Source organism: Amphiprion ocellaris, chromosome 19 (assembly GCF_022539595.1).
Source record: "Amphiprion ocellaris isolate individual 3 ecotype Okinawa chromosome 19, ASM2253959v1, whole genome shotgun sequence".
Classification (NCBI taxonomy): Eukaryota; Metazoa; Chordata; class Actinopteri; family Pomacentridae; genus Amphiprion; species Amphiprion ocellaris.
In genome coordinates, this window is record NC_072784.1 from 26335858 (window position 1) to 26353745 (window position 17888).

At 37.7% G+C, this 17888-nt stretch overlaps 1 protein-coding gene across 1 annotated transcript; it reads right to left on the reverse strand.

Moving 5' to 3' along the window:
• Positions 1-1983: 1983 nt before the first annotated feature.
• ppp1r27a (protein phosphatase 1, regulatory subunit 27a) lies at positions 1984-4322 on the reverse strand. The gene is made up of 3 exons (XM_023265403.3): positions 3749-4322; positions 3436-3586; positions 1984-2938 (listed from the first exon to the last, which is right to left on the reverse strand). Exons 1-3 carry the CDS (start codon positions 4182-4184, stop codon positions 2818-2820), a joined length of 708 nt encoding a protein of 235 aa, XP_023121171.2. The 5' UTR covers positions 4185-4322; the 3' UTR covers positions 1984-2817.
• Positions 4323-17888: the final 13566 nt, after the last annotated feature.

Consider the following 17888-nt stretch of genomic DNA (forward strand, 5'->3'; position numbering starts at 1 on the left):
AGCCTACTATGTATCCCAGGTAATGCTGTACCATAGTAATCAGTAGAGCTGCAACAATTAATGGATGAGCTGTAAGATAAAAATTAAATCACATTTTCTTCTTCAACAAATGTCATCAAATAGTCCAAAACTTTCCTCTGAGCTCTTTTTTCAACAGTGGGAAGAAATATACTCCCCTTTACAAGGAAGAAACTTCCTGCAGTACCAGGCTCAGGAAGGAAACTCCCTCTGCCTTGACCATTTTAGGGTTTCAGGGTAAAGTGGAGCGAGAACAGGATAACAGATAGAAAACATAATAAACCAATGAAAATTTGGGATGTCAGTGAGGCCAGTAACCACAGTTCAGAAACTTGCAGCTCTGCAGCCAGAAATACCAGCAAAGACAACAAAGTACAAACTACACGAGAGAGAAGAAACAAAGTTAGTGACATGCAATGGTGGCATATAAGTGTATGGAGACAGAAACACTGGGGACTAAGTAGAGGAGATGTGCTCAGAGCATCATGGGAAGTCTAGAGCCTAAAGCGGCCTAACAAAGAGATTGACTGAGCAGCCCTAACTAAGCATCATCAAAAATGAAATTTTTGAACCTAATCCTTAAAGTAGAGAATATGTCTGTTTCCTGAATCCAAACTGGGAGCTGATTCCACAACAGCGGAGGCTGATAGCTGAACACCCTGCCTCCTATTTTACTTCTGGAAACGCTGGAAACCTGTAGTCTGAGAACAACATGCTCTCTGAGGATAACTCTGTATACAATAAAGTCTTTAAAATGCAATGGAGTTGCAAACCATTAAATTAATCACCAACTATGAACTGTGATTGCAGCTTTTTAAATCTCAATATTTCCTGGTTTCTCTAGTCCTCTGTAGCAGTAAACTGAAAACCTTTAAGTTGTGGTTGAATCAAGACATCCAAAACTATGGGAAACACTGGTTGCCATTTTTACCATTTTCTGATGTGTTATAGAGAAAACAACTAATCACTTAATTGAAAAATAATCAGCAGATTAATCCATAATGAAAATACCGTCATATAGAGCACCTATGATAATGTTAGTTCTGGCTGTAGTAGCAAGTGGTGGAAAGTAAATGAATACATTTTCTCAAGTACTGTACTTAGATATTTAAATTTTGAGGTATTTGTACTGTATTTATATATACATTTCATGCTACTTTATGTTAGACTCCACTAAATTTGCGAGAGAAAGGTTATGCTTTCTAGTCCACTATTTGACAGCTTTTAATGTTAAGACAGAGATTTTCCACAATGGACAATAATAATAATTCTAATAATAGCACACCGTTGAACATGTTTTGGCTTCTGACATCTTATAAAAAGCAATGTATAGTCGGGGTCACATTTTAGATTTGTATGAGTTGTTAACAGACTCGTTAAATAGCAGATATTCCCTGTGAGCTTCTCACATGGTTTCATCTAAAAAAAATGTTCTGAATCACCAAAAAGGAATGATTGGAGAAAAAGAAAAAACAGATTTGAGTATCAAAACTGAGTTTTTTCCTCTTTTGTTTTTCATTAATCATCTGATAACCCCTAAGATTTATCTTCTGCCCCTGTATAGAAAACTGTATATTACGTGCTTATAACAGCAGTAACATGCTGCTGAAACACTGATAATTTACTATTAATTATTTAATATTAATATAATAATATCTCAGTCGGAGAAACCAAACCACTTACTTTTACTTTAATACACTAATGATATTTTGCTGCTAATACTTAAGTGCTTTAACTTAAGGAGGAATTTTCATGTAGGACTCTTACACACAATGGAATATTTTTACATTGTTGTATTGACACTGTGACTAAAGGTAAGAGTCTGAATACTTCTTTCACCACTGATCGTAAAAATTCTGTGCACAATAAAGAGGATGACTTCAGTTTGAAGTGATGACTGTTTAAATGATGCCAATTTCTCAGTTGTAAAATAATTTCCTTATGCAGACCACAACAGCAGCTCAGTCATAGTTATAAAAGATTTCTTTATTTATGAAAATGTACAAAAATAATTATTGAACAGAAAATTATAAGACTTCAATTGCTAACATTTGTATTTTTACTGCAGAAAACAAAAGGTAATACATTAGGGAAAATAATGCAGCAGTAGAAGAAGCTTGTGCAACATAAACTGCTGTTTTCTTTTTTGTTTCTAACCATCAATAAGGTATTTGGGAGATCCTCTTTCTGTCCAGCAGTAAGGATACATAAGTCCTTCTATAAGACACATTCATCTCAGTCCAAATTTTGTTCTGCAAATTCAGTGTATGATGATAGTTTTGGAACATACAGTCCTGAAGAGTGCAAGCATGTGACTGCTTCACACTAACACAGCTGATAAAATATTTAAACTGAAATGCTCACGAGGATAGAAATCTAATATTCTCCTGAAATGAATAAATATTCAGGCCGGAACTACACAAGATGACATTTTGATACAGGGACATGTCTTGTGTTACATGAGACTGCAGTGTAGATTAACATTTACAAGCACTGACATTGGCAGTATGACAAATATACAAATGCAGAAAATAAAGCCCAACAGAATAAAATAAAATAAAATAATCACCAGAAAAATCATAATGAAGTATTTCTTTACAGCTATAAATTCAAAATAATAATTTCATAGCAGCTTGTGCTACACTTTTGAAACTAAACAAGCTTGAAGAATTTTGTTTTACAGGATCGGTGAGCAGCAGCGGAAATGTTCTTATGCTCGATTTGGTGAATATTGTACTATATTGATTTCTAAGCGCCTGCTGATCTTATTTCTGTATATTGGGTCTATTTAGCAGCCAGTCACACACAGCCAGTCTCAAATAGTTTAGCCAGCTCTGTGCAGTCTGGGTCAATAAGGTCTGCAGGCTTCTCTCCGCTTTCATTTTCTGCCTCGGTGCTGGCTCCCATTGCCAGCAGGTACCTGAGTGGAGAATGGCATAAAACACAGTTAAACAAGTGACAAAGGCTAGATTCTAGTGCAAATATATAGATAAACATGCCAGAGTTAGTCATTTGTGCAACTAATTTTCAACGACTATGATTTGTTTCAGTTTCTCAGCCATGTGACCTCAGAATTAAGAAAACATAAAGTTATATTAGATTAATGTTTTGTGTTTTGGATCAGTTTGTGATATTTTCTAAGTTCTCCTCTATCTTGTTTTATACTGAATGCCATGAATTTTTTATTATGACAGTTGAATTTGGTCACTGTTTTATGTTTTTCATGCCAGTGTCAATATTCAGTGCAGTTAAGTGACCTTTTATTTCACTCAGAGGGATGTTTCAAGCACACATGCGTCACAGAAGGTATTTTAACTGTAAGTTCCACATGAGTGTGGTTTCAAATGCCTCTGACGTTTCTATTTTTAAATAGCTGTGCTGGTTTAAGTTTTCTCAGGTTAAAAAGTCATTTGTTACCTGGCGATTTCCGGGTAACCATCGCTGCAGGCCATGTGAAGTGGCGTCCAGCCGTCCTCGTCTCTCTGGTGGACATCAGCTCCGTATTTCACCAGCAGCTTTACCACCTCCAGGTTTCCTGTCAGCACAGCTTCATGTAGAGCTGCCATACCTGCAACACACAGAAACATCAGTCCCCTGCAGCAGCACACCGATCAACATCAAGTTATTGCCGTCAGATCTATGTTAAATATAATATCAAAGATCTGAATATCTGCAGACTAAACTGCTGACCAATGGCTAAGAAAAGTAAAAGTAGTGGAGACTTGCTCACCTGAGTGGAAGAGCGTATCCACCCGAACCTTCCTCGCTCTCATGAATCGACCAATCTGCTCCATATCTCCTCGTCTAACAATATCCTGGAAGATGATGTCATTGGGGAAGTGCACAGTTCTTTTTGCAGGTGTGACAGGTATCACAGGTGCAGGCTTTTCCTTTGCTTGTGTGCGCTGTGTCGAACTGTACCGAGAGCCTTTGCTGTATGAAGGGATGTACGCTGATGCAGCTTTGGAGGTGGATGTGTAATGTGACGGGGTGTAATATGTCGAGCTGTACTGTGTTGGGGTGTACTTTGACACTGAGCTGTATGTAGATGTGTACAGAGTCGGTGTGTAATGTGAAGGGGTATAGTGGGTCGGTGTGTGGTACGTTGGCGTGTACTGCGAACTGCGAGTGTACGTTGACACCGGTACATGGTAGTTGTACTTCATCCCTGCCGTGGTTGCAGCTCTGTCTCTTCCTTTTCTCTTAGCTCAATGAGAAATCCAAAGGGAACACAACAATCCAACAAAAGAGCAGTATCCTTTGCTCTATGTCCTTTTTGTCCTCTCTTTCTTTGGCTTTTATCCTTGTAGCAGCTCCTGCTGTTTCTGGATAACACAAACACTTTTCACTTCACTGTGTCCAAATCCCCCCTTTTTTAGCTTGTGCGGTCATCTTTTTCTCACCGGCTTTTTCTTTATGAAAGAGAAATAATTTGTTGCACTGTACATTTGCTGTTGCACTGAACCGTTGTCTGATGTGGCCAGAGGGAGAGGATCCCTATATACACTCTGTAGGGCTATTTTAAGGTCTAATATCCAGTGACTTCAGCTTAGAAATGAGTGGTCCTCGTCCAACTCCTCCCACTGTATGTTCACATGCCCCCTGACACTGCTCCCACCCTGAGATCATAAAAAATGTTGACAACCAAACTGTTCCCTTTGAGTCTCTCTTGAGTTCCTACATAAACATTTAAAAAGCTTTGATTAATATCAGAGATAAATATTGCCAGAAGAAGGCTGATATACCTCAAATGATGCTTGAAGCCAAGTTATTTACTTATTTTGAGCTATTAAATGTAGTTCTATGCGTCACTTTTCTGCAGGACAAATAAACAGAATCTGACAACAACAGCACATGATTTCAGTTTGTCATGCTTTGTTATGTCTGCTCACGTCATATCTTATGATCATCCCTTACATGTCTTATAAGCAATGTCATTTTAGAAAGTAATTTAAAGACACATATTCACTTTTAAGGAGATCTTTAAATAGCCCCTCTGCTGATGCTCTGGAGTGTTTTTACTCAGTTTGTCCATGTTCCTTCTCGTGTTCTCCATTGACCTACAGGTCCATCATGTGACACTTCATACTCTTGACCTTTGCATCACATCTAGTAAAATTCACCCTCTCAAGAGGTTATCCGTGGGACTGTAGTTACGACCGAACACTGCACGTAACCTCTTCCCTCAAATGCCAACGAAAAGTCACATTTGCCAGAATTGAAGCTATTTACAACACTGAACTTTTATGCATTTCAGTATATTCAGTACAGGTCGATACATAGTGTTCTTATAAGTGGAGATTGCTTTGGTCCCCCCGACTGTACGTTCAGTAAATTAACTTGCCAAATCTGTATGTTTGACATTCAAAGTGTAGATATTTTTCTATCCGTGTGACATGCATACGTGTGAATGGTGCTGTAACATCATGGTCGTTGCTCCAGCTGTCCTCAGACTGACCTCTGAGATGGGCAAGGCTGGTTATAACTGGTTCACTAAAACCTTTGGAAGAAGACTTGGACATTGCACAGATGCTGCTAATGTAACAGAGGAAATAACAAAGCTGCCATGCTCAGGTTCTTGGTTTTCAACACAACTACAAAAACTTGTGACCTTGCTCAAGAATAAACTGTGATCTGAAACTATGCCTTTCTGTTTTTCAGAATATTTAATCTTGATTTAATTTGTATAACTAGTCTTTAAATGGCATTTGTTCACCAACCTGTCTTTCCATACACGTTTATGCTGCCATTGTGTTTTCAATATTGTAAATGCAGATATTTTTGTGTCGAAGCAGAAAAGATAACTGGTTTTTGGGTATTTCACAGCACGTCAAGTTTTATGAGTTTATACAACCACAGAAGATATTTATAGGATCAGTTTATCAATACTGGTGATAAACAAATTATATTATGTTTCAGGCTCTAAATGTTGCTGTAAATTATTACTCATCAGCTCCCTGCACTGTTGATCTCTGCACTGGTTGAACAGGGCTACTGTGTAGACAAACTGAATATGTGAAGGCTTTAGGGAAAGACTTCTGGAAGCAGCTGTCAGGTTTCACATGATGTTAAACAGTATTGGTGGGATTCGGGGAGTCACTGAGCAATGGTGGCCCTCCTTCCAGCTTCTCCTGCAGTGACATCCTCACCCAAACAAACAGGAACCTCATCTCGCAGGAAAATATTTGTTTGTTACAGACCATTCTTGGACACATGCCAGAGTCAAGTCTCACACGACTTCTTGCTATACATAGTGTCAGGCTGGCCTTCGTCTAACTACCTGCCCTTTAAGGAGGCATGTTATGGTCTGTCAAATTACCAAGAAGTCAGAGTTGAAAACATTCAAGTATGTGGAACACGGTGAACTACAACTGATTTCACCTCTGTGGTGTCATAAGCTGTTCAATGTCACTGTTTCGTCAGGCACCGTGGTCCAACATATATTTTATGGATACATTCTTAAAACCAACATGTGTTTCTGACTAGACGAAGACCTGGTTACACAGGACTCCTATTCTGTTCACATTGTGTTTACTCAGTTAACGGCTCCATTAAATTGTCAGTAGATTTTATTATCCACCATAAATTTGTACGGAATCACTGAGTAGAATCAATATCTGGTGGTAAAATACCTACTCCTCGTCTTTTTCTGTATTTTTGAGTGGCAGAAGAATTGCATAAAATACCCTTGGTGATGTGATTGTTCATTATTAATGGCACAATATAACCCACAAGTGCTGTTAAAACTCTGGATTCTCTGTAAATAGATTTAAAAAAAAAAAAAAAAACTTTTTAGTTCAAAGAATATACACACAATAAATACAAATGCACAGTTTGGCAAATCCATCAGTGATATTGAAAATGTATTCAGAAGCAGCCAATTAAAACTGACCTCATAAATCATGACACATGGTTTTCTCCTACATGGTACATCAACTACTTCTTATGATAAAAAGTATTGTATATAGGACATTTATTTTGAATTTGGACATCAGGTTGTGCTAGTCACAAGATTTCTACTTTCATTCACAGATATTGTTTCATGTAGTTGTGTGAAAGACAGCAAAATTCCAAAGTTTTACTCAAAAACAACCTGAAAACATATTTTCCGTATTTTACAGCTGACAATTTGCCCGTCTGTATTCATGTGTGTGACTTTGGTGTCCGGACGTTTCACTGTGACTCTCAAAGACAAACAGTTCAGAAGACACAAGGCTGAAGCCAAAACAATGAGAATTTTAATAGTGGCCTGTCACAGAGGCTTATCAGAGGGCTATACATGTTACAAAAAAGCCGGCTATGCATTCCTTAACACTCCGCTTGACTCGCGTGATGTAGGTAAGAGGCAGGTTGGATGTGACTTTAACTTCTAAAAATAAGAGCTGTGTGAAGCATCCTGTCTGTGTGGAGCATGTTATGAATGCAGGCCGCTATCCTCATAAACATTGTTGTTTAAAAAGGTCAGTGTAACTCAAGTCATATGTATTTTTGAAAATTCTGTGTGAATAAGCCAAATGAATATACTTTCACAGCTTTGATATGACTCCTTGGAGTGTCGAATACGCAAACCAGCATCACCGAATTTTCTCGGCACCTTTAACAAGTTATTTTACTCGGAGCCAAAGCATGAGGCCTTTTCTCAGAAACGACTTGGCTCTACTTGGTACATGCAACACAACACTGGAAACAGAAGCAGGGATATATTTCTTAGCAGGCAGCATATGAACACACCTGCATTGTGGGGATTAGTCTGAGTCTGGATCATCACAGGTCCAGTGGGAGATGCTCACTCGGGCCCAAAAAGTGTCTGGTTATGGCACGCGCAGTGGGCAGAAAAAGAGGGGTTGGAATCTAAATCAGGAGACAGTAATCCTCTGCGTTTGGTGAGAAAGAAGGACACCGTGATGCCTGCTGCCATGGAGCTGGTTCCATCTGGGTCAGGTCCTGGTTTATGATTTAAATAGGCTGATATTCAGAGTTAGCATTAAAAAATAGAGTGTTATGCATCACAATAATTGGATTTGTATAGATCTAAGATTTATATATGCTGTTAGTGCATAATGTCCCCAAAGTTTTTTTTTTGCTGAGTTTCTAAAGAGGTATAAAAGCATAAGGTTTGATTCAAAGAGGAAACAATAAGATATAAGTTGCACTGATATGTAGTGGGTAGAGCTAAAAAGTTAAAGTTCATCCTACTCAGTTTCAGATATTATTTTAGGTTTTGGATTTGGTTGTTTTATTTTGTTTTGTTTTTCACTTTGTATATCTCATTTTCTCTTTTGCTTTTACGACATGTCTGAAATATACTACCGTTCAAAAGTTTGGGGTCAGTTAGAAATGTCCTTATTTTTAAAAGAAAAGTAGTTTTTTTCAGTGAAGATAATATTAAATGAATCAGAAATACAGTCTAGACATTGTTAATGTAATAAATAACTATTCTAGCTGGAATATCTTCATGGGGTAGAGAGGAACATTTCCAGCAACCATCACTCCTGTGTTCTAATGCTACATTATGTTAGTTAATGGTGTTGAAAGGCTAATTGATGATTAGAAAACCCTTGTGCAATTATGTTAGCACATGGATAAAAGTGTGAGTTTTCATGGAAAACATGAAATTGTCTGGGTGACCCCAAACGTTGGAATGGTAATGTAAATCAAATAAATAGCAAAGTCAGTTTGGGTGCTCATTGTACTGAAGCTACAACCAAGTAATTTTAATAAATTCATGGTACGTGTTTTTTTTTTATGTTATATTTTTTGCCACGAGGTCATCCTGTTGAATTACTTTCAGACGACTGATGTAATGCCCCCCCCCAAAAAAACAAACAAACAAAAAAACAAAAAACAAAAACAATCTGCCAAATATTAAGGATATACGTCAGCTTTAAGCACAAACAAAGTTGCACCCAAACGCTGCAGCTGATTTGAAGTGAGATCAATAGTGCTTTGAATAAAAGAAGTCCTTCTCTTAACCGTGTTCCTCAGCAGAAAACAAATGACATTATGTCCTGCAGGGAATAACAGCAACTCTCTTGAGTCATTTGATCCAAGCTCTGTGCATTGTTTAGGAATTTCAATTAAACAGAAGCTGACACAGTAAATATCTTCAAGCTTATTTTATTGAGTGTCCCCATGCTGACTACAAGATCAGGAGGTGCGAGTCGAATTCGCAAACTGATGAGTCTCCTCACAGAGCCCAGTGAGACACATTACACAACCGAGAGGAAATTGAGCCATTTGCTGTTGAAAATGAGCCCAACGACCATCTGGCTCTACATACGTGGGATGACCCTCGTGGTTCCCATGCCTCAGGACTCTTAAGTTGCTGAAGCCTTGCGATCATGAGCTCATAGTTTCCATGGGAAATAGTTTATATTCATTGCCACTGACTGAATAAATCTGTGTTTTCATTTTTTTAAAAATTACAATATTTGGATAATATCTTTGATCCTTTTCTGGCCTTACACTTCGTTTTTTCATCTTTTTAAAAAAAAAAAAAAAAAAAGTAAGACCCAAATCCAATCCTAATTTCAAAAGCTAGATACACAAAACTCTGCCACAAAAGTACTTTGAAGAGTGACCCAAGCAGTTTTCTTTTTTGTTTATCTTGGTTATTGTTTTTTACTCAAAAAGGATTGCAAATTTTAAAAACTTAATTGCAATAAGGCAAAAGAATAAGCCAGTACAATATCTTGGATAAAATTTGTGCTAAGAGGAAATTCCAATTCAAATTCAGTCTGCTGTAGTCAACTTGTTAATGCTTATTTTAATTTATATTATACAGTTATAATTCTATTTATATCACAGCTTATTTTTTTATTGTATTACTATTTTTTATTATTATTTATTGAAATTACAATTTTTATTTCTTGCATGAAAATATTAAAATTCTATTTATATGACATTTTATTATTTAATGTATTACTATTTTTACCGTATTATTATTTCTTATATTTATAATTTTATATTTCTTACATGAAAAAAATATTTAAATGGCATTTTATTATTTAAAGTATTGTTATTTTTATTATATTATTATGTCTCATATTCATAATTTTATATTTCTTGCATGAAAAGAATATAATTCTATTTATATGACATTTCATTATTTAATGAATTACTATTTTTATTATATTATTATTTATTATGTTCACAGTTTTATATTTCTTGCGTGAAAAAATATAATTCTATATTATGACATTTTCTTATTTAATATTTTACTATTTTTATTTCTTATATTCATAATTTTATATTTCTTGCTTGAAAGAATTGTAATTATATTTATATGACATTTTATTATTCATGTATTATGATTTTTAAAACATTATTTATTATTATTTATATATTTCTTTCATTTAAATAGAATAATATTTACTTCTATTTCTGTGGTGAAGTTTCCTAATGATCCAGATAGATAAAGGTTTTGGTTGTTAGTGGAGTATTATTAATAATTTCTGAGCTATGTAAAAGAATTGTCTCTGAAGAATGACATTTATCACACCGGTGACAAGTCTGGATATATGCTGTGTATTTTTACCTTGCAGTAATGTATGGAGCCTATGAAGTGTTTTAAATTGCATAAGACAGTGAGCAGCATTGTTTGAGCATTTGTGCATTCGACGTTCTACCTGTATGTCATCTTGTATTTCTATGACTACATCTTTTTTCTAGCTGACCTTAAAACTTAAATAAAGATAATTTTATTGATAATAGGGTGTCATATAGGAGATGGAATAATCTTGATACGGTGATGTTTTTGAAAAATGATCTACTTAATTTATGCACATCAGCCACGTTGCCTTATGTGAGGATAGAGTTTTGTGTACAGGTTGGCATCCAGAAATAATGCCATCTGTGATTTATGTAGCTTAACATAGCTTTAAATCATTAGTTACCATCATATGTATCATGTAGACATGAATTACAACAGGTGCAGACTGGCGGAGGTGAATGAACTCTCCAGACTGAGCTGTAAATTTGCTTTACGTTCCAGGAGGAAAACAACAGCTCTGGCCACGTCTAAATGTTGGCATAAGAGAGGGCAAAGGATTTGAACCCACACACCTCTTGACTGTACATATCTCTACATAAACACTTTACACTAATATTTTCCAGTGACCCGTGTGACCCAAAATTAAAAGGCTTCCAGTAAGGCTGTAAATAAATTGTCCCATGAGGGGGTTCACGGCTTTTTTAAACTGTTGAGAATAGTAATCACTATGTCATCTAGTGGTCAAGATGAAGCTGAGAGAAAATAAATCTGATAATAGAGCTGCCGCTGCTGCTTCATTTAGGGAAGCTGACATTAACCAAATTTAAAGAATGGTGCCCTGCAAAGAGGTAAAACCAGTAAACAGCTGCGGCAGCTGTCCGGGACACAGTGAGAGCTCAGACTTAGCTCAGATGGAAGTGGGAGTAGCACAGAGGCTGGCTGACTGTTTGTGTGGGGATAAGGTTTCCTTAGCTGAAGGCTGCATCCATGGAAAAGGAGGTCAAAGGTGAAAAGTTGTGCATACGTGTGTCTAATTTTTTGATGCGATTGCACAATGGGGTTGTGTGTTTCAGTTTGGAAGTGAGAAAGAGGACGTCTGTCTGGGGAACCTCCTCCTCCTGCTCTGACCAGGTTGCACAAGGTCACGATGAATTAATTTCCTGGATTTGGGAGAGCTCAAACAATTACATATGGAGGACATCAAACAGGTGGACTCACTAAGTGTAACCTTTACTTAGCATATGAAGGACAATGGAGGATCACAGTCTCATAGAAAGGAACAACCCTGTGGGCCTTCAGCCAGCAGCCTTTATACATGCAGCCAGTAAAATACATATTATGCACTGTGTGTTTACCAATCTAAGCTTCAAAACTGACAAATAGCCTACTTCTTGATCTTTACTTTATTCGTTCCTACCATGAAACTAAAGTGTAAAGTCCTCTATTTAAACTCTTATATAAACTCCTTATTATGTCATACGTCACATGAAGCTCTTCCTCACTAATGTCAAGGCTCTAAAGGGTTTTAGGCACAAATCTGACCTGTGCACTGCTGCAGCTACTGTATCGTCCCAGCACACCTCCTTAGCAAACCTTGTACCAGGAAGACAAATGGGTCATTAAATACCATCCTTTTGATAAATAACTCGATGTCTTCCCTATTAATTTTTAAAGTAAGTTAGTTTGAAGCCTTGGCATTGAATTAAGGTCACAGTTTAAACATTGCATGGACTAATTCACAATTTAAATGGGCTGAGTGTTTACTGTAGGAAAGGAAAAGGTCATTATAAGAAAGAACTTTAAGAAGAACTGATGTGCTCAGCTTTTTGTAACTACTTATCCATCCTAGTCTCATTACATTATGTGGGACTGGATGGCAGATTATTGCAGACTTATCGATATCAGTATGCAATCTAGTTATTAAAATCACACTGGGATATATCCTTACACAGAAACATTCTGTAGTTGTACATGAAATGTGTATTTCAGCTGCAGTTGAAATAAAGTACTTTTATTTTTACTTTGGATTCTGTCAACTGGAATTACACCTTGTCCCTTTAAAATGGCAACAAAGATATTGGAGATGACAACAATCACAAAAAATGGTGAAGAAGATGAACTATTACCTTGGTGGAACAAAACGCAAAATGATTCAACATATCAATAACCGCGAGGAACCTATTCATTTATGAACTCCATCAAATGCACTTGTGTCTGTCATATAAAGGAAACAAAATACTGCAGTAAATCTTGTCATTTGTAGGTGAAGTGAAACGTACTTTTCCCCCCATAATGTATACTTCATTAACTATATGTGACCATTGTTCTATTGTGTAGGTATCAGGAAGCAGCCAGTGCCTACTGATGGTTTATTTTATTATTAGATATCAGCAAAAATGCCAAATAAATATTCATTAAAGTGTGCACAATTAAAGGTAACTTCCCCAGAAATGAAACTGCAAAATTGAAAAGATATTTTCATATTAAATGTGCAAAAATGGGTAAGATATACCATGGCATACATTATAACAATTCCTGTGAATGATGAGCATGTTTTTGTACTGTGGCAGGAAGCCAGAGTACCCAGAGAAAACTCAGGCAAGAATATGTAAACTTCATGCAGAAAAATCCCAGGCCCCATTTTCTAGCTGCAAGGCGACGGTACTAACTACTAAGCCACTGTGCAGCCCTAACTGTAGAACTGCAATGACAAAATCAATTTGACATTAAAAAATGTAGAAACTTCAAGTTGATTTTACTTAAAATTACCTTTTAGCACTGCAAACTGGTCATTTGAGAGATATCAGATTATTTAAGTACATATAACTTGTGGCATAATCTGATAAGCTTAATTTAGTTGTGTGTCACCGTTTGAAGCTATTCATTTAGGTTGATCCAACAATTCTTTTTTAAAAGAATGAAGTAAATGAAAACACACACACACACACACACGCACGCACGCACGCACGCACGCACGCACGCACACACACACACACACACACACACACACACACACACACACAAAAAAAAAAACCCAAATCAAACCTTTCTCAACTTGCTTGTCTTGTTCATTCCCTCATCACTTTTTGTTGGAAAATTTAGAATTAGAATTGCTATTTATCCCATTTCAAATGTGTGCAGTGCCATCACAAACTGTCCTTCTGTAAATGTGCTTAGCTATAAAGCATGTGTGAGTGGCCAGTGAAACCATGCATGATATTCCTCATAAATACATAAATGCACTAATTTGTAATGTACAGCTACTTAAACTTGTAATACCACTACAACTATGAATGTACCTTAAATGCAGGAAAAGTAATATGGCAATGATCTTCTTCCTTTCCTTTCGACTTTTCCCTTCAAGGGTCACCACAGCAAATCATCTGCTTCCATCTAACCCTATCCTCTGCATCCTCTTCTCTCTCACACCAACTAACTTTATGTCTGAACTGCCAGGCAGGAGGCAGTCAAAACTCCGCATCCTTTTACCAATATATTCACTATCCAATCTCTGTACATGTCCAAACCATCTCAGTCTGGCTTCTCTGGCTCCAAAACATCTAACATGCGCCATCACTCTGAGGTCCTCATTCATGATCCAATCCATCCTGGTCACTCCAAAAGAGAACCTCAACATTTTAATCTCTGGTACCTCCAGCTCCTCAGTGTCACTGTCTCTACACCATACAACATTGCTGGACTCACCACAGTTTTGAATGACATAGAGAGATAATTTAGAATTGTAGGAATTTAATTAATCCATCCATCCATTATCTATATGCTGCTTAAACATCAGTAGGGTCATGGGGGGCTGGAGCATATCCCAGCTGACTGAGGGCGAAGGCAGGGGACACCCTGGACAGGTCACAAGGCTGTCACAGGGCTACATATAGAAAACAAACAGTCACACTCACACCTCCAGACAATTTAGAATAACCAATTAAGAGAATGTTTTTGGACTGTGGGAGGAAGCCAGACAATTCGGAGAAAACCCACACATGCACAGGGAGAACATGCAAAACTCCATGCAGGAAGATCCTGGGAAGGCGTGGATGCAAACCGGGGATCTTCTAGCTGTAAGGTGAAAGTGTTAACCACTACGCCACTATGCAGCCCAGTTTCACTAATGTAAAATGATAATTTGTGATGTGCAAATATATAAATTTAGGAAAATTACTGTACATGGTGGCTGAGGACTTCTATGTAATGTAAGTGTCCCATGGCATGAACAAGCAAGATGAGGTCGACACGATGACCTCACCGCTGCCTCTGAAGACCAGAAACAGCCCTGCCTCCATAAGGCCAAGTCAAAGACAGGATATTCCCAGAATGCATTTCACAGGGGTCAATATGCTAATTTTAGCATGACAGCCAATGGCAGTAGAGGAGTTGTGCTCCACATACAGGAGGGGCCGGATCAGGTTACTTTGTGGAGACACGAACAGCATACGTGCAGCAGTTAGAGAGCAGACAGAGGACTGTACTGGGTCTATTAGACTGAACCATCCCTCCTGATATATGTCACAGCCCCTTATCTGATCCACCACACTATAGCTGCCATAAGTGTTGATCATGTGACTGTGTGGCTCTCTGGGGGCGGTGGGGCATTCCTGCTTGTAATAGGAATCCCACAGGTCTGTCAGGGCACATCTTTTCGCACATCATAACTTTGGGAACAGTAGTAAATCCATCATCTCCCACCGGCCCAGCTTACGAACCTAAAGGCAGAACAGGACCATCCTTGGGCAAAGTGTACAGTGTCTGAAGTGACCTGCAGGAATGCCCTCCAAGCACTCTCCTATTCCCTGGCAGCTTCGCACACACTTCAGTAGCAAACACTCAGGTTAAAATAGGTTTGTGGTTTTGCATTTTGCTCACACGTTTCCAAAAAAATATATAATGAAATCCAATTCTGTTTAATTATAGTCCCAAAGCTTATTTCTACTGTATAACTCCTGGTGTATGTGCATGTAACACAGTATCAGTTCCTGTGTGCCAGATATCTGCAGCTCAGAATATGCTGTTCCCCCCTGTCAAGACCAGCCTCCTGGTTAAGTAATGTGATTAATAAACCATGAGTCGACTGAGGCGCGGTTCTATCCTCAGAGCAGGAGTGGGTTTGCATTTTGGCACCTCAAAGCTGAAGCCATATCCATTCATAGATGCCTCTGCGGACCCCGCAGAGGTCAAGAAAGTGCACATATCATTCGGCATGTAAGCGCTCGGGGCCTGGGGGAATGGTGCAAACCCTGGAAATATTGTACCACATGCTGGTGTCACATATGCACACATTAATGAAGACTTAGCGCAGTTGCAGTGACGAACAAAGCTCACAAGTGGTGGAGGAGGAGAGATCAGACAGCCCTCTGCCTTGGCAAAATAAATTAAGGGATATTAACAGCTAGTCCTCCATATAAATACATCCACAACACGCAACACACAAACACATAGAAACTGCAGGCAGGCAGATAATGAAGTTGAACACTTGATCTGCGGCTCAGTCTATACGTTAGTCTGTGCTAAGAATGGAGATGAAAGCTCATGAGTTGGTGGCAGGCCGTCGGAGTTAGCTGCGGTGTCAGGTGTTGCAGATTCCCACATGGATTCGATCTGCCGTTTGGTGTTCCTGTGAACTTCCTGTCAAAACGCAGATCTGCATAATCCATGCTGTCGACAGCAGTTGCTGTGAACCAAGCGTTGTATACCGCCCTGCTCTTGAATCTAAACCTTTATAATTTGCTCAGCTTGTCCCCATTCACCTGCTGGCAGGTGAAAACCTCTCCAAAGAGTCAGGCTGTCAGGAGCTGTGAAAATGATGACAATGCACCATCTGACATCCATGAATCTAAGATGAGAGAAAACAATAGATGGAAAATATTAAAAATACTGAGGTTTTATGTCAACAGAAATAACGTTTTGATAAAAGACATTTTGATGTAATGCATCATAATGGCAAAAGCGCATGTGTAAGGATATAATAAAACATGTCTGAGTTCCATTTAGCTGCCTCCGTTTCAGGATGCCGGTAAACACTCTCTTCGCTTGTTATTTTTACATGTCATAGCAGCAAAAGCACAGTCTTGTTAATTCACTTTCACCAGGTAAAATAACTCATGGAGGCCACATGACCCAGAAACGGGCTAAGAAACGGGATTTCAGCAAAGACATCAAATAAATATTCATTAAAGCGTCCAAAATGAAAGGCAATTTTCCCAGAAATAAAACTGTAAAACTGAAGGTATATTTTCATATTAAACGTGCAGAAATGTGTAAGATACACAATGGCATACATTCTAACAATCCCTTTAAATAATGCTAATAATAAGCCTTTATAAATCGTACAGCTGGGAAATTGTTTGCAAAGTGGACAATGCAAACATTTAAGAAAAATCAGTATAAAAATTTAAAAACATACATATGGTATAAATGGTCCTGGTTCGAATTGTCCAAATTCCTCAATATTGCACATATCAATGAAATTGCTTAGATTTGCTTTCCATTAGTTAAAATACTTTTTAGAAAAGTATTAATATTGCACAGATTTTATTTTTACTGCACAGATTTGTATGCAAGTAGAAAAAATACTGACATTGCAGAGATTCTTGTATGTGTACATGCAGAAAAAAATGTTTTTCTTAAAAGTTTAGTCTAAAATAAGACATGAAGAATGTTTACATAAACATTTAAATGCATCCAACTCTGTTTTATACTCGTGTAAATTAAATTCAGTATCTATTTATCTCTTAAAGGTATATATTCAATTGTTGATTGAACAAATCAGACAGAAAGAAGTCAGCACAGGCTCCATGTTATTTGATTTTTTTTCCAGAAATAAATGGATAATCAACGGCTTTATCCACCAACGTCATCTGAACATGCTACTGTGTGTTGTAATATATGTCGAGGTAAGACCTTGTGTCACTTAAAGTCCACCATGTTAATATACCACATCCTCCATGTGTTGACCTTTGCATTTTTGCACTGCACACAGTCGTCATAAGATCAGCATCAACAACAGATTGACCTGATAAACGTATCCGGTGTGTGGAGACCTTGAACAAGTTATATCATTCAATTAACTCTTAGATAATGGAAAACGAAACTGATATCCCCTGATGTAGTGGCAGCAGTGAAAGCCCTTCTCACTTTAAAGGAGATCACAGCCAGATGGCACTAAGTTTCCACGCAGCGCCTTCTGAAGTCTGTCCTCTAGTGGTTTCAATTCAAATCGCTGATCCTCTCACAGCAGAGGGCTCTAATGAACGGACTCCTAATCATGCCAACTCTACTAAGACATCTGTTCCTATTAGCATTTCAGAGTCTGAGGTCTTTTGTGCTCATTTATCTTTGGCAACAAATCTACAAATAAAACAAAAAG